The sequence below is a fragment of the Aquarana catesbeiana genome, linkage group LG07 (assembly GCF_042186555.1).
Source record: "Aquarana catesbeiana isolate 2022-GZ linkage group LG07, ASM4218655v1, whole genome shotgun sequence".
Taxonomy (NCBI): domain Eukaryota; kingdom Metazoa; phylum Chordata; class Amphibia; order Anura; family Ranidae; genus Aquarana; species Aquarana catesbeiana.
In genome coordinates, this window is record NC_133330.1 from 292,839,168 (window position 1) to 292,861,910 (window position 22,743).

General features: G+C 42.5%; 1 protein-coding gene across 7 annotated transcripts in view; it reads right to left on the bottom strand.

The window, feature by feature from the left end:
• Nucleotides 1-22,743, bottom strand: part of OSBPL9 (oxysterol binding protein like 9) — a 256,194-nt gene that overhangs the window by 92,789 nt on the left and 140,662 nt on the right. For 5 of the 7 annotated variants that reach the window (XM_073593546.1, XM_073593543.1, XM_073593544.1 and 2 more), the window contains 2 exons: nt 14,419-14,514; nt 7,224-7,271 (listed from right to left, as the gene is read on the bottom strand). In XM_073593546.1, the coding sequence (XP_073449647.1) occupies nt 7,224-7,271; nt 14,419-14,514 (144 nt within the window). The remainder of the gene's footprint in view (nt 1-7,223; nt 7,272-14,418; nt 14,515-22,743) is intronic. The other 2 variants (XM_073593547.1, XM_073593545.1) reach the window with 1 other exon arrangement.

The following is a 22,743-nucleotide window of genomic DNA, read 5'->3' on the forward strand; positions in this document are numbered from 1 at the left end:
CATGCTTTACCATTGGTTATAGTCCTGGTCGGAAGCTTGGGACGGTGTTTGCCACACGTAAACATGTCCAGTGGTTGGGAACAGTGTGAACCTCAATTTATCGGACCATATTACAGTCTTCCATTGACCGGTAGTCCACGATTTATGGGTGTTACACCACTCTCTCCTCTTCGGATCATTAACCACTTCAATACCAGGCACTTAGACACCTTCCCGCCCAGACCAATTTTCAGCTTTCAGCGCTGTCACAATTTGAATGACAATTGCGCGGTCATGCTACACTGTACCCAAACAAATTTTTTATCATTTTGTTCCCACAAATAGAGCTTTCTTTTGGTAGTATTTGATCACCTTTGCGGTTTTTATTTTTTGCGCAACAAATAAAAAAAGACCGAAAATTTTGAAAAAAAACAAGTTTTTCTTTGTTTCTGTTAAAACTTTTTGTAAATAAGTACGTTTTCTTCTTCAATGACGGGCACTGATATGGCTGCACTAACGGGCACCGATGAGGTGGCACTGATGAGGTGGCACTGACGGGCACTGGATGATGTGCACTGACAGGTGACACTGGTATGCGGCACTGATGGGCACTCATAGGTGGCACGGATGGGCACTTATAGGCGGCACTGATGGGCACTCATAGGTGGCATTGATGGGCACTCGTAGGTGGCATTGATGGTTACTTATGGGTGGCACTGATAGTTGGCACAGATGGGCACGGATGGGCACTGATAGATGGGCACGGATGGGCACTGACAGGTGGCATGAATGGACACTGATGGGTGGCACTGATGGCATTACTTGTTTGCAGTGATGCCCCTAAGGGTGGCATTGCTGGGCATCACTGCAACATAATTGTGCCAATCAGTGCCCATTTGTGGGCACTGATTGGCACAGATTTGGCACACTGGGCACATGTGGATGGCCATGGGATACATACCTGGCCATCCACATGTTGCCCCTTCCCTGGTGGTCCTAGTGGCGATCCTTGGTGGTCCAGTGTGGTGATCTGCGGGGGGGCTGCGCTGATCAACAATCAGCGCAGACCCCCCCTGCCAGGAGAGCCGCCGATCGGCTCTCCTCTACTTGCGTCTGTCAGACGCGAGTGAGGAAGAGCCGATCAACAGCTCTTCCTATTGACAGCGTGATCAGCCGTGATTGGACACGGCTGATCACGTGGTAAAGAGCCTCCGCCGGAGGCTTTTTACCAAGATCAGTGTAGCGGTGTGTCAGACTGACACACCGCTCCACCGATCGCCGCGATGCGCGCCCCCGGGGGCGCGCTGCAGCATGTTATCCTGCTGGACGTCATATGACGTCCAGTCAGGATAACAGAACCACTTCCCGGACGTCAATCCGCTATAGGGCGGGCGGGAAGTGGTTAATATCAGTCACTAGTAGTTTGGTAATTGAAGCTTGCCTGTGAATGTCTTGCTTGTGGAATTCCCTCTGCACAGTTTTTGTGGATACAGGCTTTGGAAGACTGAGATTGAGCTCTGCAGTCACTTTTGCAGCAGTTGTCTTCTTATTCCGGGTCACAATCTTGCGCAATGTCCTTTTGTCTCTTTTGGTCAGTTGACCATGTCAACCACGGTTATTCTTATCAGATGACATTTTCCTGGAAATGTATACGCGGTCATAACCTTTGATACGGTACCTCGCAACACCGCAAATAAATTGGCAACTTCAGTCACAGAGGCACCAGCTAAGCCAACAAATTTGCCCTTTTTGAAACTCCGTAAGCTCCGACATGACTCTGTATTATTGGCAACGCATGCAGTGAATGAGGAAAGCGAGGCTTCCCGCCTGTTAGCTAGGGGTCTCATCACACAGCGGAAGCAAAAGAATGGTACATCACTTCCGTTTTCAACACGAAACATTTCAGCACTTTCACACCTACAAATCGTGTAGCGTTCCTATATTTTTGTCCAACCCCTGTAAATCTACCTTCAGACATTCCACCTAAAAACAGTTTACATTGCTAGAGACAGCACCAATACAAAAAAATTATAAAATATTTATATATATATAAAATTACTTTTCCCTTAAGCAGAACGTAAGTATCTGAGCACCACAAACTGAAAGCACTATCTTTTTTTCAATACCCAAAACAAACTCGCCCATCCATCCATGTCTCCATGCTTTATTTTGTTGAAAAATATCACCCTAGCATTTTTAGTCCTGGACATCTTGAGTAAGGGCAAATGATACTTGTAGCAGTCACTTCCTGGAATCCATCTGCTCTTAGCTCAGGCATGCAGGTAGGAGGAGGGTGTGCTTAGCCGAGAAGGCCCCTCCCTCCACATGAAAGATAAAAAAAAATCCCATGAAGACTCGTGGAATGTAGGACATTATTTTGGCCTAGGCAGGAAACTAGAAAGCAGCTGAAGAAATGAAAAAAGCCTAACACAATTAAACATTATATACTTTACTATCTATTTACTAAGGCTTGCAGCATAGGGATTTAAAATCGTTAAATATGGATTGAGATAGTTCTGCTTTAAAATGTACATCAGGAATCATGCCTCTTGAATAAAACAAACTACAGCCAAATAGACACCTGAGGATACAGACAAACTGACACAAGAGTACTAGAGCCACACCATTTGTTGAATAAAATTGAATAATGCAAATATGAAATTAGCAATGACACCTGATGTAAGAGTCACGTCTAATTGACACATAATTAGCCCCAAAGGATCAACCTGCGTGCAAGGAACAGCTGCATATCATTTAGCAGTGAAATCTCCATGGAACGAGTTAAAACTTTCTCAGAAGACATTAATAACATCACCGCAAGTGTGGAATATATGCAGACGGATCGAGAAATATTTCACTTACTAAGCAAAGTGGAAGCTATAGGAAATCCAAGGGGGGCTTTACTGGGATATACAATAAGGAGTAATATAAAAGTTGACATACTTTTCAGGAAAATGCTGCAATAAGACTTTCTAGAAGCAGAAACACATTGGCGTGTGTATATACTGTACAACCCAATTTCAAAAAATATCGGACGCTGTGTAAAATCTACATAGAAACAGAAGTGCAAGGATTTTCAAATCTCATAAACCCATATTTCATTCACAATAGAAAACATATCAAACGTTTAAAACTAAAAAAAATGTACAATTTTAAGAAAAAAAAAAATAAGGTAATTTTTAAATTAATGGCAGCAACACATATCAAAAATGTTGGGACAAGTTGGGACAAGGCCATGTTTAGCGAGGTGTAGCAACCTCTCTTCTTTTATCAACACTCTCTGTAAACATCTGGGATCTTTTTAAAGAGCAACTATCATCTTTGTCCTGCAGCGGCTCCTCCTCTGACCCGCTGTTGACTCACCGACAGTCCCATTCACTTTAATGGGATGGTTGGTGATGCGGCAAGGACACAACAAGGTGAGCGACGTGGTGGCAGCAGGTGAGTGGATGCCCGCTAACAGGCGCTGCCATGATGGATCTGAAATGACAGGTACTCTTTAAATCTAAGGACTTATTCTTGCTGGTAATTAGAATCTTTAATATTTGCAAACAAAATTAAGGTTTCCTATTTAGAATAATAAGCTGCCAGGTTAGCAAACAGTGATATCAGAACCAATTCAATCATACAGTTTGTAGTGTACATAGATTTGCAAAACAATGGGATAAAGAAATATTCCTTAACTTTGTTTTATCTCATAGCTACTGTGAAATTGTGTGAATGCATCACTGCAATTTATGTTATCTCAGCTTGCATAGCTTGGATTCACTGAATGAGTTTACCAAAAATGTAAATATTGCAGAATATACAGCCTCATGCTACATAACTAAGCTCCGTGTCATGCTGAATAAACAAAATTATTAATGTATCTTAAATAAAAAACTATTTTTAAATAGATTTTTACTCCAAAAGCATTTTATTAAAATAAATTTGAAAATACAAACAAATCGATTTAAAGCGGAGTTTCACAAAAAAAATTTTTTAGATGTCAGCAGCTGCAAATACTGCAGCTGCTGACTTTTAAAATAAGGACACTCACCTGTCCCGGGGTCCAGCGATGTCGGCACCCGAGATCGAACCGTCCCTCGATCCTCGGGTGCTGTCGCCGCCATTCTAACTGAGGGAATCAGGAAGTGAAGCGTTGCGGCTTCACTGCCCGATTCCCTACTGCGCATGCTCGAGTCGCGCTGCGGGTCTAGACTGGTCCCCGTTGTGTTGTGGGAACTGTGTATTTCCCACAACACAACGGGGGTGGGCGGGGGTTTTGCGGCTAGCTATTCCCGGAAGTGGGTGCAGATACCTGTATAATACAGGTATCTGCACCCCCCTCCCCCCTGAAAGGTGCCAATTGTGACACCAGAGGGGGGGAGGAATCCGATGAGCGGAAGTTCCACTTTAGGGTGGAACTCCGCTTTAACCACTTCCCGACCGCCGCACGTATATATACGTCCTAAGTTTGAACGGGGATATCGTTGTTATGGCAGCAGCTAGCTGCCATAACCCCGGTATCCCCGTTTTCGTGCGGCGGCCCGGCTTTCAGATAAAAGTGGTCCCTGCGCGGATTCGCCGCGAGATCACTTTTATCGGTGGCGGGAGAGGGCCCCCCCCTCCCGCCGCGATCCGGTGCCCTCCGCCGCTTACCGGAGCCGTCGGTAGCGGCGGAGGCGATCGTGTCCTTCTGCCTGGTGTGTCTGGAGACAAGTGAGGCCAAGATGGCGCTCACTCGTCTCCAAGATACTGCTGGGCGGAAGCGACGTCAAAACGTCACTTCTGTCCACGCATCTTAAAGGCATATTTTTTCAAATGTCATTTTTCTAAATGACTTTTTTTTTTTTTAATTGCATTTTAGTGTAAATATGAGATCTGAGGTCTTTTTGACCCCAGATCTCATATTTAAGAGGTCCTGCCATGCTTTTTTCTATTACAAGGGATGTTTACATTCCTTGTAATAGGAATAAAAGTGACACATTTTTTTTTTTTTTTAAACAGTGTAAAAATAAATAAAATATTTTAAAATAAATAATAAAAAAAAAAATTTTTTTAAACCCCCCTGTCCCGACGAGCTCGCGCGCAGAAGCGAACGCATACGCGAGTAGCGCCCGCATATGAAAACGGTGGTCAAACCACACATGTGAGGTATCACAGCGACCAGTAGAGCGAGAGCAATAATTCTAGCCCTAGACCTCCTCTGTAGCGCAAAATATGCAACCTGTAGAATTTTTTAAACGTCGCCTATGGAGATTTTTGAGGGTAAAAGTTTGACGCCATTCCACGAGCGGGCGCAATTTTCAAGCATGACATGTTGGGTATCAATTTACTTGGCGTAACATTATATTTCACAATATAAAAAAAAAATTGGAATAACTTTACTGTTGTTTTATTTTTTTATTCAAAAAAGTGAATTTTTTCCAAAAAAAGTGCGCTTATAAGACCGCTGCGCAAATACGGTGCAAAAAAAAGTATTGCAATGACCGCCATTGTATTCTCTAGGGTGTTAGAAGAAAAACCATATATAATGTTTGGGGGTTCTAAGTAATTTTCTAGCAGAAAAACCTGTTTTAAACATGTAAACACCTAAAATCCAAAACGAGGCTAGTCCTTAAGTGGTTAAATCCAAAAAATCTGATGTAAATCAAAAAAATTTAATAATAAAAAAAAATCATCGATTTATATCCACCCTGTATACGATTCCAACGGCGCAACAGTCCCGGGTCTTCTTTGTCCTATTTTTTTGGTTGCTTCAAGATGCGCCAAATATTTTGGTGAAAGATCTGGAGTGCAGGCAGGCCAGTTAAGCACTCAGACTCTTCTACTACGAAGTCGTGCTGTTATCACAGATGCAGTATGCGGTTCACAGACAATGATTTTTGGAAGTATTCTGGAGTCCATGCAGTGATGTCCATCACAGAATGATGCCGGTTTTTAATGCAGTGCTGTTTGGGGGCCCGAAGACGACGGGCATCAAATATTGCATTTTGTCCTTGTCTCTTGCACACACAGATTTATCCAGATTTTCAGAATCTTTTGATATTATGTACAGTAGATGATATATTTCAATTCTTTGTGATTTTACATTGAGGAAAATTATTCTGAAATTGCAAAAAATTTTAGCTTTTCACAGATTGGTGAACCTCTGCTAACCTGTACATCTGAGACACTCTGACTCGCTAAGATTCTCTTTATATAGCCAATCATGTTACTGATCTGTTCTTTCTGGTTAGTACCACTTTGCTTGCCAGCTTTTTGTTGCCTTGTCCCAACTTTGAGATGTGTTACCCATCAATTTTAAAATTAACTTATTTTTTCCTAAAATGGTGCATTTTCTTAGACAACATTTGATATGTTTTCTTTTTTTCTATTGTGAATAAAATATCGGTTTAGGACATTTGCAGATCGGTACATTCTGTTTTTAGGCCCCTTTCACACTGTCGGACCGCTCAGGTCTGCCTGTCAGTTTTGTCGACGGACCTGAATGGGTGATCCATGTTAGCCTATGGAGAGACGGATGTCAGCGGTGACATGTGCGCTGACATCCGACCCGGTCCGATCCGCTAAAATCAGACGGATGGCCCTACGTTTGCATCTGTCCCTAGCAGATCGGGGGAGATCTGATGAAAACGGACATGCTGTCCGTTTTCGTTCGATCTCTCCATAGCAACCAGCGGCGCTCGACAAGCCCCTCCCCGCTCAGTGAGCAGAGAGGGACCTCTCATCCACCGACTCAGCGGAGATCAATGGAGAGAACTCCCGCTGAGCTGGCAAACAGAGGCTGACTCCGTGGCGGCGGATCCGCCTCGTGGGAATAAAGCCTTATGTAGATTGTACACCGCGTCCCAACTTTTTTTTGGAATTGGGGTTGTAAGGCAGGCCATACACGAGGGGAATTGTAGATTCTGCAACCTCAAGAGGACACCACAGAAGGAGGAAGGTGTATGACACATCACCAAGAATGGTGTGCATACTTGCATATTATAGCAAAAGTTTACCCAACCAACAAAAGAAAACAGGAGGGGTAAAAGCTGGGACATGACGAACCAAAAGACAGAGGAGGCCTGGAACGTGATCCATCCCAACTGTAAATGTAATGTCACTTCTGTCCCAAGAACAGAAGTGACTACAAAACTATAGCCACATATTTGCAGTTTGCAGCCACTACACCCAGACTCAATTTCCAGTTTCACAGGATCCATGACAATCAAGTAACAATTTAAAAATAATTCTAATTTGGATACAAACATACTAACCTTTCTCTGTTCATCATCTTTGCAGTTCTGGATCTTGTCATCAAATAACTGGGAGTCAACAAGTTCCAAAAATAAAAATAAGCATTAAAAAGCAGATAAACCTGTATAGCAGGTAAATTCAATAGGCAAACAAAAAACACTGGCACAAACAGTAAAACCAAAAGTAAATGTTAACAAGGCACCCCAAAGTGTTTCCCAACAAGTAGTAAAACGTGAGGTGTCTATGTTTAGCTGTGTTGTTATAAGACTCTCAGAAAGCATACAGGAACACACACATCGCCCTATGACAATATAATGCTGCAGTGTGAATGATTATCCTTTATCGGGCAACCAAAGACAATCATTCAGAGGTAGTAGTAGTAGGTCACATTCAGCTGGACTGGTTTTGAAATCTTGAAGAGGTTCCATAGATTCTCCAAGCCACGTCTTCAGTTCCAATGAGTGTCGAGAACATACCTTAGCATTTATATCCACACATGTAGCTAAGACATGGTGTCTTAGCTACACCATGGAAGGGGTAAATGTTGATTTTTCCAAGAACGGGATGGGAGGTGTGAAAGTTGTGGAACCACTCTGTTCTAGTTCATAATCCCATCCTTGGCTTCAGGGATTTTCTAACTAGAAATAGGATGGTTTCAAAAAGGTTCACACCTCCCATCCTGTTCTTGGACAGTCAACTTCTACACCAGCCTCTCTCAAACTTTTCTATATGGAGGAACCCTTGAAATAACTTTCCGGTCTCAGGGAACCCTGATAAAAAATGACTCTACCTACAACTCCTGATACATTAAGTGTTATGGTCAGTGGAAGAATGCTCCTTACATTTGTGGTCATTGGGAAGAATGACCCCCTTACAGATAGTTAAAAAGATCAATGGTGTCAGTAGGAACTTATGTGAAAGGTAGAACTTGCTCATTGCGCAAGGAACCCCTTACAACCTCTGGAAGAACCCTGGTTGAGAAAACCTGATCTACACATTTCATGATGATTAAGTTATTGTGTTTGTGTTACCTGTTTTGATATAAATGGGGTATATTCCTGAGGTTCATTGGAACTGAAGACGTGGCTTACAAAAGCAATGAAACGTCTTCACATCACAGAACAAGTCCACTTGAATGTGACCGATACTAGATTACCATGACCTGGATAAAATTAGAGCATACATGTTCGCAAAGTATATTGTGAAGATCTTCCTATTTATTGTCAAATACAGTAAAACCTTGGATTGCAAGCATAATCCATTCCAGAAACATGCTTGTAATACAAAGCACTTATATATAAAAGCAGATTTCCCCATAACAAATAATGGAAACTCAAATGATTCGTTCCACAACCATTTATTCATAGGTCCTTCAGTTTATAGTCCATATAAAAAAAAAAAAAAAAAAAAAAAAAAAAAAAAAGATTATAGCAATGTGACCAGGTTGTGTAACCATAAAATTTCCATCCACAAATGGAAGCCTCCACAAGGGGATTAGAAGTAAAATCCATCAGGAGCTACAGAGTATTAGGCCCCTTTCACACGATCAGACCGTTCAGGTCCGCCTGTCAGTTTTGACGGCGGACCTGAACGGGCGCTCCATGTTAGCCTATGGAGCGATGGATGTCAGCAGAGACATGTCCGCTGACATCCGACCCGGTCCGATCCGCTAAAAGCAGACGGATGGCCCTACGTCCAGGTCTATCGCTGGCGGATCGGGTGAGATCTGATGAAAACTGACATGCTGTCCGTTTTCATCCGATCCCTCCATAGGCGGCAGCGGTGCCTGACAAGCCCCTCCCCGCTCAGTGAGCAGAGAGGGACCTGTCATCCGCCGGCTCAGCGGAGATCAACGGACTGATCTCCCGCTGAGCCGGCGGACAGAGGCGGGCTCCGTGGAAGCGGAGTCCGCCTCGTGTGAAAGGGGCCTTAAAGAGAAGAGAGGCGCCTCAAAGTGTAGTAATATGGTTACATTTAATGAAGGTACAACATTTAGCAACTCACATGGTTGAGGATTAAAAGAGGCACATCTAAGTATACAGGCAAGTTGCTAAATGTCGTACCTTCATTAAATGTAACTATATTGCTACACTTGCACCTCTCTTTTATGCTCAGTTGTGACATGATGCTACTTGTATATAAAGACATTGCTTGTGTATCAAGTCAAAATGTATTTAAACATTTTGCTGGTCTTACAAAACACTCTCAAAGTTTTTACTGTATACTATTAACATTCATATACAAACCAATATAAATAAACATGAAAAGTATAGAAACCCCTTAATTTCACTCTGTGTGTACCCCTGTCTATTCACAGAAGCTTCTATTCAACAGACTGGCTTCTGTTGAATGGTACTGCTGGAAAACCAGCACTCGATCAGCGACTGTAGCCAATGGCAGCCAATTAGTGTATTCTGATGGGGGTGGGGAGTGCCCGCTGTTTGAATACAATAGCGCAGCAGGGGAGATTCCTACATCCACATCACTTGCGTGGATGCAAGAATCTGTGAATGTTCATCATTCAACCTTCTGGTTGAAAAGAAAAAAAAAAAAAAAAGTACTACATGTATAGTCAGCTTAAAACCTACAAATCAATTTGTGCCTATACTTTAGAGGACAATTCAGTGGGATGGACCAAGTAGTTTAGCCAAAGAGAACTGGGCAGGTCTGACACCACTCTTCATAAATGTTGTGTGTTGTCAGCCCACTTGGGGCCAAGAGCATTTATGGTGGAGCAAGTATTTTATTTGTACTTGTAGAGGGTATCTGAAGAAAAAATGGAAAAAAAAAACAGGCAAATGGCATAAACTGCAGCGATATATTGCACGTTTATTCTAACATCTCTGAAGCCATCAAGTACTTGCAGCATGAGGCTCTGACCTCAAAGTCCCAATGGAAACAATGTATTCCAGCCCTGAAAAAAACTAAAACACACCTAAGCCATTTAACAACCTCAAAGGCTCCAGAAAAAATAGACTGGCAGAGATCTAAGGCAAGTGACCCTGATGCTCTAATATACCAAGCCTGACTGCTCTTGTTGGAGATGGCTTACAGGCTTGCTCTACAGGAAAATAACCACAGATGTTCAGAAGCATTCATTCTTAGTTCTTTTACAGTTTATATTGGCCAGTGCAGCAAACATTCTTGCCCAATGTCTTTCAAAAAATCAATTACAGTAAAAGTAAAGCCAAAACAATTTTAGTTGTAATATATAGAAGGGTTAAACACCCTATAAATGTATTTGCTGCTATCGGTGTCACTTCCATTCATATTCTGAGTTGCAACAGATACACCGGAAATCTTAAAATAACAGAATACCCATTTTGGACCGTTGTCATAGAATTTGCTTTTACCTTACTTCTTGCTCAGGTGACAGCTCAAAAGGTTTCCGGCTGTTACAATAGTCACCAGGACAAATAAAGCGGAAAGGATCCTCCAGCCGAAACACAGAACGCAATAAGAAGTTGGCAAATGGGTCTAACCTTTTCCATTGTAAAATAAAAAATTGCCTTTGCATAAACTTTAACCGCTTCAATACTGGCCACTTTCACCCCCTTTCTGCCCACACCAATCTTCAGCTTTCAGCGCTGTGGCACTTTGAATGACAATTGCATGGTCATGCAACACTGTACCCAAAGGAAATTGGTATAATGGTTTTTAGACAGAGCTTTCTTTTGGTGGCATTTAATTAACACTGGGTTTTTTTTTTTTTTTGCAAAAAAAACTAATTTTCGTTTGTTATAAAATTTTGTAAATAAGTAATTTTTCTCCTTCACTGATGGGCACTGATGAGGAAGCACAAATCAGCAGCACTGGTTTACAGCACTGATAGGTGGTACTTATAGGCACTGATTGGCATCACTCTGGGCACTGTTGGGACTACACTGATAATCAGTGCCCTGATTATCTGTGCAAATGTCCTCTGTGAGGAAATGCTGCTGATCGGCTCTCCTCTCCTCACATGCTGTCAGTGTGAGAAAAGGAATGCCGATAACTGGCATGTCCTTGTTTACACGTGATAAGCTGTGACTGGACAAAGCTGATCACATGGGTAAAGTGCCTTGTCATCAGCTTTTAACCCAGATCGGTGATGCACACCGCCAATCGCCACAGGCGCGCAAGTGCAGCGAGAGTTTGACAACATCATATGACATCCCAGAACGAGAGAGCCACCTTGCGCTCATCAATTGTCAATACGGGAGGGGGGGGGCAGGAGGTGGTTAAAGCTCAGGACATTTGAAGAGTATTGTTATGGACGGTACAAACCAAAGTTAAAGTTTTTCACCCATTTTCAGTGAAAACATTTCAAGCACTGCATTCCAGTAAGAAAGCATACAGCTAAAGCTGGATATACACTAGTAGATTTTTGGGCATTTTTTTTTCAATGGGTGCAGCAGGTGTACAGATCAAAATCGGTCAAAATTTTTGGTTTTAAGAACATGCATTTGATTTCCTAATCATTAGCGTGGTCAACTCGTAATTTGTTTTTGTCCACAGCGTCAAGAAAATTTGAAGGAACAGAATGGAATTAATTTTCTAAGAGCCCTTTCACACTGGGGCGGTTTGCAGGCGCTATTGCGCTAATAATAGCGCCTGCAAACCGACCTGAAAGTGCCGCTACTTTCATTCCAGTGTGAAAGCCCCGAGGGCTTTCACACTGGAGCGAGCGCTGGCAGGACGGTAAAAGTCCTGCCAGCAGCATCTTTGGAGCGGTGAAGGAGCGGAGTGTATACCGCTCCTTCACCGCTCCTGCCCATTGAAATCAATAGGACGGCGCGGCTATACCGCCGGCAAAGCGCCTCTGCAGAGGCGCTTTGCGGTGGTATTTAACCCTTTCTCGGCCGCTAGCGGGGGGGTAAAGCCGCCCCCGCTAGCGGCCGCATACCAACGGTAAAACGCCGCTAATAATAGCGGCGTTTTACCGCCGACGCCGAGCCCACCCCAGTGTGAAAGGGCTCTTACAGTGTATGTGGTTTTCATTCTGTAAAATCCATTTAATCCCAAATCAAGTGTTAAAAGGAAATGTTAACTAATTGTAAAGCAGCATTTATTAAGCTGTCAAATGTACTTAAAATTTTTGTACAAATAATCGTATAAACATTCATTTGAAATTCTACTAAATGAATAGCCAGATTAAGCTAAAAAAAGACTGACGAGCCAAATGTTCTTGTCCCTGACAGTGCTAAACAAAAGGAATTCTTGAGGGTCATGGGATTGAGCATGCTCATTCAACTTCTGGTACACCAAACCAGCCTTTCTCAACCTTTTCACCCCAGATGTACCCTTGGAAAAAATAAATAAAATCAGGTCTAGGGGAACCCCTGCTAAAAATGGCAAATGGGAAGAATGTCCCCATGCCATCATTATCAGAATGCCACTCTTTGAAACAGATAAAAATATCATTAGTGTTGTGCCACTAGCTCTTTCAAGTGATACTGACCCCAAAAATATGCAGGCACCCTTAATTGGGAAGTCAATCAGCCACAGCTCAACCTTTGGAGGAAACCTAGGTTTAAACTGAACCCTAGCTGAGAACGGCCAAGCCAGACACTACTAAAATACACTAAAAAAAACCACAGCTGGAAGCTACACTCCTTCACCTGTAGTTCACCTACCCACTTTCTTCGTGGTGTTAGGATTACTACTATATTACAGGCTTGCTTTAACTTATAATTTAAATTAAACATATAATTTAAAATACTTTATATGTACAATTTAAAAAACTATGACAATATTGCTCTACTTAGCCACCACTTAACCAGAAACTCACCCATTTTAATAGAGGTGCAGCCAAGGCTTCAGGATCCAGCACAGGTCATTACCTACAGCTGCAGCATCCAGCTTTAACATCCTCAATAAAGACACTAATTGCTGCGCTGAGGAAATTGCACAATCGTTCCGTGCTCTGCACTTAATGTTCTGATTTGCAGTCAGCTTCTACAAATACACCTGGAATCTGACTTTGTGATATAAACAGGGACTGAACTGTAGTGTTACAAGCGGTCAAAGCCAAGGTGTACAGCGCCTGAAAGTACTGAGTGTTTGTGTGTTAGTCACCGTAATGTCATCATAGAACAAAAACAGTAAAATGAATAATGTTTGCCTCTGCTAAGAGATCAAAAAGTGCCAGTGAATAGGACAGGGCCTCAGTGGAGGACAGTGGTTGGCATCAAAGTCATGCAGATCATGTTTCTTTCAAATTAAAATGTAGCTTTATTTATTTATGCCACATACACAGTCGGAATTTCCGACAACAAATGTTCGATGTGAGCTTGTTGTTGGAAATTCCGGCCGTGTCTAGGCTCCATTGGAAATTTGTTGTCGGATTTTCCGACAACAAAAATTTGAGAGCTGGTTCTCAAATTTTCTGACAACAAAATCCGTTGTTGGAAATTCCGATCGTGTGTACACAATTCCAAACGCACAAAATTTCACACATGCTGGGAATCAAGCAGAAGAGCCGCACTGGCTATTGAACTTCATTTTTCTCGGCTCGTCGTAAGTGCTGTACATCACCGCATTCTTTCCAACAACATTTGTGCGACCGTGTGTATGCAAGACAAGTTTGACCCAACATCCGTCGGAAATAAATCCAGGATTTTGTTGTCAGAATGTCCGATCGTGTGTACAGGGCATTAATGTAAGGACCCAATTCCTCAGTATCATTGATGACCAAGGAGTGTTTTAAAGTGCTGGAGATCCCTGTAATAAAGACCACTCTCTGCTGCTCTCTCTCCCTGTACAGGATGACTGGTCTTGTCTCCACCCCTCCATGTAGTTTTTTGGCAGGCAGCCTGTATTGGGTGGAGCCGCTGAGTCCCTCCCACAGCTTTGCTCTCTGCACAGGCTATGTACAGGACAGTAATTATGTCACTAATATATTAGCAAGGCAATATCTGAGTTGCTTGCTGTGGGGGCATTGAACAGGAGGGAAGGGCCAGGATCACAGAAGAGGGACCCGAGAAGAGGAGGATCTGGGCTGCTCTGTGCAAATCCACTGCAACAGAGCAGGTAAGTATAAAACATGTTTATTATTTTTATAGAAAGAAAACAAGACTTTACAATCGCTTTAATCTAACCCTTCCTAAAAAGGTGGTGAAACCTGCCTTATCACACCTTACACAATAATATTTTACCAACATTTCAAACAATCACACACACATACAGCAAAAGTAAAACAAAAAATGAATGGAGTAATCAGAGTGCTGAACATACCTTTATCTGGTCAATTAATATCTGGAGGTAAGCATCCGACTCGGCAAGCTTCTTATCAAAATCCTGAATGCTTGGAACAAACCCAGAGTCCGCACCCTGAAAAATAAAACCGTACCATTAAACCAAAGCTTTACAGTGAGAGACTACCGCTGGCATGTGTGTATCTAAACCTGTCTACACAGATCGTAAATGACCAGACAGGCACATTAACTGCAGACATTTCTTTAGCCTGTGTTTCATAGAGGGCAATGCACATACATACTGGAAACCCTAACACACATCTGTACAGTTAGCACTCAAATTTAGAGCTTGAGAACATCTTTCCCTACAGTTATAATACAAGGGCTCTACCAAAAGTAATTTTTTTATTAATTTACATAGGTTGGTTAACTCTTCCTCCGTAGCAACTCTTGTACTTTTTTTTTTCCTTGCATGTAAGGCTCGGTTCACACTGGGGCGACTTGTCAGGCGACCTAGTCGCCTGACAAGTCGCCTCCCGTTCTGTGCTATGGAACCGTTCTAATTGGAGCGACGCAAGTCGCTCCGACTTAGAAAAAGGTTCCTGTATTACTTTGGGGGCGACTTGGGGCGACTTGCATAGACTTCTATGCAGAAGTCGTCTCGCAAGTCGCCCCGCAGTCGTTTGCAGGTCGCCTCGCTGAGGCGACCTGCAAGTCGTGCCGCCCATGTGTGAACCGAGCCTAAAGAATGGATCCCAAGCAGAATTAACATGCGGTCATTGAGTTCTTGATGAAGAAGAGGTGCTAGCTGTCCAACAACCACAGAAGGCCAAAATGTTTACAGAGATGACACCATTTAAACTTCATCCATCTGCCCACATTACTCTTGTCAATGGTGTCATCCCTATAAATCAGGCATGGTGGCCCGGGTTCCGGTGTTATAAGGCCTCCCTGGTAATTTGGAGAGATAGATAGATAGATATATTTCTTTTGTGGCCCCAGGACGAGCGCCGTCAGATTGCATACAGGAGAATCTCCTGTTTACTCGGCGGCCTCTAATAGGTAGTCCCGTCTCCTGGGCTGCCATTGGACGACTGTTCTGTCCATTATAGGAGATGGGACTTTGGATTAAAGAGGCCGCCGAGTAAACAGGAGATTCTCCTGTATACTTCCCCCTTAAAGTGACGCCCGAGTTCATCCTTAGTCCTGAACAGTGCTCTGGGATTGGTTTGGGGCCACATATAGATATATCTATTTATCGATATCTATGTATGTATGTATGTATATAGATATATATATATATATATATATATATATATATATATATATATATATATCTATATCTATATCTATATACATACACACACACATATACATATACATATACATACAAATAACACGCCCATCTCTTCACCACAAACAGAATTCTTGTTGGCCAGTGTATTAGTGCTCGGACAAACACACTTAGACCAAATTTTAATGGTTCAAAGAATGTCAGGAAAAATGGTCGGACCTCACGCATGTTCACTTCATCAAATCTGGCCCTCTTTAAAAAGTTTGGACACCTCTGCTATAAACAGTCTGTAGCCTTCTGTATATGTTGGACAGTTTGCACTGCTCTGTCATCAACAACCCAATGACAGCACATTGCTTCTGCTCGGAATCCATTACTTACCTTTAAGCTGGGTTCACGCTATTGTAAATTGGATGAGGATTCACCGGATTCCTGCTGTGAGCCAGAGCGTGGTGCAGTGTCAACCCAGCCTTAATCAAAAAGAAGCAATCTGAACTTGCGTAAGAAAAAAAAAAAAAGTTGTGCTCACTTTTGCATTACTTTCAGTACAGCTCCCGTAAAACAAGCCCTTAATAGGCACAGAATAACACAGGCTCAACGCAAGAGCACAGAGAAAAAAAATCGTTACGTATGTGCCCGGTTTACAATTCCTTTCTTCTGGTGACAACTATGAAAGTTGATTTTTCACCTGCTGTGTATTTGGTAACCCTGGACTACTTTACAAAAAAAAAAAAGTTTGGACTTTAGGTACACACTTTAACCGCTTGCTGACCGCTGCACACAGATGTACGTCAGCAGAATGGCACAGGCAGGCCAATGTGCGTACTTGTACGTCTCTTTGACTTTGCCGCCTATCGGGCGCGCCCGTCGCACACATCGCAGATCACTGCCATTACTAATAAAAAAATAATAATAAAAATGCCATACATCTATCCCCTATTTTGTAGACACTATAACTTTTGCGCAAACCAATCAATATACGCTTTTTTTTTTTTTTTTACCAAAAATATGTAGAAGAATACATATCGGCCTAAACTGAGAAAGAAAGTAGTTTTTTATATATATTTTTGGGGGATATTTATTATAGCAAAAAAGTATAAAAATGTTGCTTTTTTTTCAAAATTGTCGCTCTTTTTTTGTTTATAGAGCAAAAAATAAAAACCGCAGAGGTGATGAAATACCACCAAAAAGAGATCTCTATTTGTGGGGGGGGGGTCAATTTTGTTTGGGTACAGCATTGCACAACCGCGCAATTGTCAGCTAAAGCGACGCAGTGCCGTATCGCAAAAAATGCTCTGGTCAGGAAGGGGGTAAAATCTTCCGGGGCTGAAATAGTTAACGTTTTTGTGATTGAGAGACATCCATTCCGTCATCATGGAGAAAAATTCCCATCTATGGCTACAATTTTTTTTATCATGCCTCCATTCATAGTCTGTTTTGACCATAAATACAATGGTGTGTCTTGCTAGCGATGTTGCATATACATTACACCACCTAGATACTAGAAATTGTTATGATTGTAACCACAACACTTTAAATCTAGCTATAGACACCCTCACATGTTTATAAACCAGAACTTGGATAAATTAGTCTCCATTACTTGAAGCATACAGTAGACATGTGCAAATACAGTATATTATATACGAAAAAAACATAATTTTGCCATCAGGGCTTTTAAAAAGGTGCCACTTCCTATATATGTATATGGGGGGGGGGGGGGTGTACTAAAACTTGTGCACACAGAATCTGGTGCAGCTGTGCATAGTAAACAATCTGTTCGTAATTTCAGTTTATTCAATTAAGCTTTGAGAATAAAACTTCGAAGCTTAATATGGGGATACCATCTCCCCCAATAATCAATGCCACAATAGTTACATTGCAACCAATCCTCCAAAGGTGCTTATTTTCAAGGCTCATCTATCAGTCGTCCTCTGATATCATCACTTACAATGCGTTCTCTGGAGATCAGCCTTAAGACATATAACAAAGTCTTCATTGTTTGCAAATCCTTATTATTTTCACATAAAACCAAAAAGACAAAAGTCAATGCTTTTCCAGTCCAATACCTTCACATTATACTCCTAGACAAACCTCAAAGCCCACAGCTCAGCTACTACCAGGGTCTGTTTATTTATTACAAAGTCTACTTTTCCGGTTTGTCTGAAGCAGATTTCTGCAGAAGGATGAGAATAGTTCACTTGCGGTGTGTTTCCCAGAAATCTATTTCAAACAGGAGATTTATAGGAGGTGGATACATCAAAAAAGAACATCCAACCAGTCAAGCACCGGTCTTAAGCATATGCCATATACAGGGGGTCCCCGGGTTACAAACAAGATCGGGTCTGTAGGTTTGTTCTTAAGTTGAATCTGTAAGTCTGAACAGGTTCCTTTTTTTTTTTTATGTGTAGCTCCAGCCAAAAAAAACTATTTTAAGCTTTCTGGATAGCATAGAGAAGGGTTATCACCCCTGCAATATTTGTTTTGCTGTCTGTGCCCCTGTTCAGAAGATTTCACCTCACTTTCTGTCCCAATGATAATTTTGGGTGGTTGTGGAAACAAGCCTTGGTGATAAAGCATCAGTGGAGGTACCTATTTCCCATAGTAACTCTTACAGGAGTAAATTTCCCTTACTAGGGGTAGATTTCCTCTCACTTCCTGTTGTTTCCCTCCGTTTGTAATTAGGAGTCGTTCATAAGTCGGATGTTTGTAACAAGGCGACCCCCTGTATGGTGGAAAGTCTCAGGTGACAAAGCCTGAATGCCAGCCTTGTTGCAATATTTTGTCAATCAAACATATCAGTTAAAATAGAATTCCAGGATAAAAACTTCTAATCTTTAAACTGCTCCCACCCCCTTTTACACCTATACTAACTACCTTGTAGAACAGGGGTGTCAAACTCCATTTCATCATGGGCCGCATCAGCAGTATGGTTGCCCTCAAAGGGCCAGTTGTATCTGGGGTGCACTATGTACAGAGTGCAAGGTTTAATAGTGCATTACATATATGGTGTAGAGCTCAGGATTATGCTACAGTGTGTACAGAATTAGGGCTGGGAAAAAAATCGATCTGAATCGATTTGAGAGGTCAAATTGATTCAAAATCGATTTCTTTTAGATTTTTTTTTTTCCCCCATCAGCACCACGCCGGTCCTGAGGAGCTGCGGGCACGATTTTTCAGGCGAGGCTGGACGCTGTGCATGGGTGGGTAGGCGGGGTAGTGGGCGAGGCTTAGATCTGTTGGTGGAGCGCCGCTATATATGGGAGGGTTGTGATGTCAGGAGGAGGAGGGTGGTGGGGGGATCACAGGGACAGTCCCGGGCTGCAGAGAGAGAGAGAAGGGAGGGCGAGTGCTGGCTGTGTATTGGTGTACTTCATGAGAATTTGTTCTCTATGTGATCACTGCAAGAAAGAATCATCCGTCAGAGGAGTGAAGTCACATCCCATTCCATATATTCACCCTTCTTATATTACATTACATCATTACACAGCACTGTGCTCAATATATATGACATCACCGCCATATGACATCACACAGCAATGTGCTCATTGCCTCATACATCACACAGCACAACAAATTTTGTTTGTTGTTGCACTTTTTAATATAAAAAAAAAAATCTGATTAGAATCGTAAATCGAGTTTTTAAAAAAAAAAAAAAAAAAAAAAGAAATCGCAGGTTTTTTTTCGGAGGAAAATCTCCCAGCCCTATACAGAATGCAGAGTTTAGGAGTGCATTGTGTACATAGTAAAAAGTTTAGGAGTGCACTATGAAAAGAGTGTAGAGTGCAGGGTTCAGGAGTGTGTTATGTACAGAGTGCAGGGTTCAGGAGTGTGTTATGTACAGAGTGCAGGGTTCAGGAGTGTGTTATGTACAGAGTGCAGGGTTCAGGAGTGTGTTATGTACAGAGTGCAGGGTTCAGGAGTGTGTTATGTACAGAGTGCAGGGTTCAGGAGTGTGTTATGTACAGAGTGCAGGGTTCAGGAGTGTGTTATGTACAGAGTTTAGGGGTGCATTATGCACAGTGTGCAACCTCAACCCTCCCTCCAAAACTTCCTCACATCTCTTACCTACCTTGCCTTGCTCTAGCACCTCCCCGTGCAGGCAGCTCTGCCTCACCTTGCAGGGAGATCATGCTCTCTCTCTCAGATCTGTCCCCACCATGCGTGCGTGCAGGGATTTGTTAGTTTTGGGAGCCGCTGAGATTAAAGCCATCTCTTGTAAACACTGAAAACTTCTGTGTTTACAAGGGACAGCGAGGAGTGGGAGTGGAGGGCGAGAGCCGGAGGTGGGGAAATGAAGCTGCTGACTTTAAACTAGGACACTTACCTGTCCAGGGATCCAGCGATGTCCTTGCCTGAGCCGATTCTTCAATCTGCGTCGTGTCCAGGTGTTGGCAACTCAGGTAAGGGAAACCGGTTTGCTACTGCCTATGTGCGAGCCGCGCTGTGCTTTGTAAATGGTGCAGTAGTCTTCCTGGAGCTGTGATGTGTCCCAGAAAGGTACAGGGGGGGGGGGGGGGGGTCAAACAACTGCTCAGATCACCATGGCGATCTGACCGAAAGTGGGAGCGTGTACCTGTCAAAACCAGAAACCCGCTCCCACCCAAAAAGTGCCAAATGTGAGAGACATGTTAACAAGTGGAATTTCCCTTTTTGGAAGAAGTTCCGCTTTAAGCATAGGTATATTATTTTGTGGTTTAAAGAAGAACTCAGGTTTTCACACAATTGTGTTCAGGCCAGTGAGGCCGCTGAATGTGCAGTATAAATTAAGTAGCTTTGGCTACATACTGCACTGTTTTCTGGGGCTGAGCAGACACTTCCTGTCTCATACCCGGAACACAGGAGAGTCTACAACAGCGGTGCTCAACAATTTCGAGAGAGCGATGTATTCCATTGATGATTACAAAGCTTCCTCTGATTGGCTGAGTCAGAGAGGTGGGCTGATGATGTCACACCTTTGACTCAGCCAAAGGAAGCTTTGTATTTATTGACAGAATAAATCGCTCCCTCTGAATGGCTGAGCGCTGCTGCTGTAGACTCTCCTGTGTTCCTGTATGAGACAGGAAGTCTCCGCTCGCACTCAGAACACACAGTGCACTATGCTATATGGAGCCACAGCTACTTACAGTTTATAACACATCCAGCAGCCTCATAGGTTAGTGAGAGACAGTTTGTTTGAGCCAGCTTGGCCCAAACAAACTAACTAAATTGTGTGAAAACCTGGAGTTCTCTTTTTTTTTTTTTTTTTTTTTTGTTGTTTTTTTTTTTTTGTGGGAGTGAACGTTTTGTGGCTCGTTTTTCCCGTGACACCCATAGGGCAGCCTGTTGATTTTAATGGGCTGTGCTATATGTGGCTTATGGGACATTTTGGCACATTGTTGGTGCGGTAACACAAGAACAATGAGGCTCCATTCACATCTGTGAATTTCCTTGCATTTCAGAAAGGCACGGCACCAAAAATCGCAGAAAAACAAAAAACAAAAAAAAAAAAACAAAAAAAAAAACGCACCAAGCTCCACTCTAAAGGGGAAAAAAAAAAAAAAGAGTTCTGAAGCTTCTTGCTTCTTTGAGGCGATTGTACGTGTAAGGCATTCAGGTCGATGGGCTGCCCTACGTGTGATGAGTGAAAATGCTCCTAAACACCTGCCTTAACCCCCCCCCCCCCCCAAAAAAAAAAAAAAAAAAAAAAACGCATGTGAGAATGAGTTCCCGCTATGCAGAGATGTGAACAGGGTTTAACAGCTGAGTGTTTGTCCACTCCCTCCTATGTACTTGTATAAAGATGGCCATACACTATGCAATCTGATTGTGTATTTAGTGAGAAGGGTGATCATTGATTGATTGCATTTCATTTAAAAAAGTGCAGCTGGGAATGGGTGGGTAGGTAGGAGGGTAGATGATGCAGGGTGTATGCTAATGAGGTCAGATGGTCAACTCCTTCCTGTGTCATGACATAAAGTCTAAGGAAGTAAGACAGAAGCACTAGATATGTTTGGAATCATGGATGGAAGACAGTAAGGCAAGCGTCTGCAAATTTTATGGAAAGCTTTGATATTTTTGCAAAAAAAGTACATGATTGCTATATTGGTACATAGGGGAGCTGGAATTTAGAAAAAATAAAATAAAAAAATAAATAAATAAAAAGTGAACAAAGGTGAACTTATCCTTTAACGTTGGCAACAGAAACACCGATGTCTCGTCGACAAACACGGTGCGACATCTACCCACCCGAAAATGCTTTGCTTGGATGTCAGGACCCATGACAATCTTTTCTCTAACTCTATCAATGGGTGGACACTTATTCCCTATGCTCCACAGCTAAAGGAATAATCAGAGCCTGAGACATACAGACACAGAGTCCTGTAAATAGACCACAGAAAGGAAATCGGTGCTTTGCTTTGTATGAGGGGTTTGTACAGCAGCCTCAGACAGGGTGTAACCACACACTCCGGGAGCAGAAGAGTACATCCCTTCCCTAGCAGCAATGTTTTTATACATACATACATATTACTAGGCTATAAATCCAGAAAAACCAACTGCACCAAGGGATGACTATTTCTGTTACACCCTTAAGATCTTATAAATGGATGTGAACTCTCATAGTTCTGTACCTAGGTAACATCAATCCATTCAGCAGTGTCAGTCTTTACATGAACCAGCAAATTATTTTCCTACAACACCCAGGCTTATCAGAGGGCAACATAAATCTGCTTCTGCCGTTTTCCCTTCATTGCTCCCCAAGCAATATTGGCTTCTAGACTCACCACATAAAACCAATGCAATATTAAAAAAACAAAAATCCTCTATGAACACGGTTTATGATATCCCTATACCTACAACAGTTACACCCATAGGGCAGAATGGAAAAAATAAAAATAAAGTATAGCCACTCCCCCCCATAGCATGTCATAATAACTGTCAATGATGGAGGCGGGCAAAGAAATAGCAGGTCTCCTTTGGTCTGTTAAAGATCTTAAAAGACAACTACACCTTTAATTAAAACTACACTAGTGGGAGGGAGGGAGCTTGGCTTTAAAGGCTGGTCCACACTGGTCCGCGCTCCAAATTCGAGAG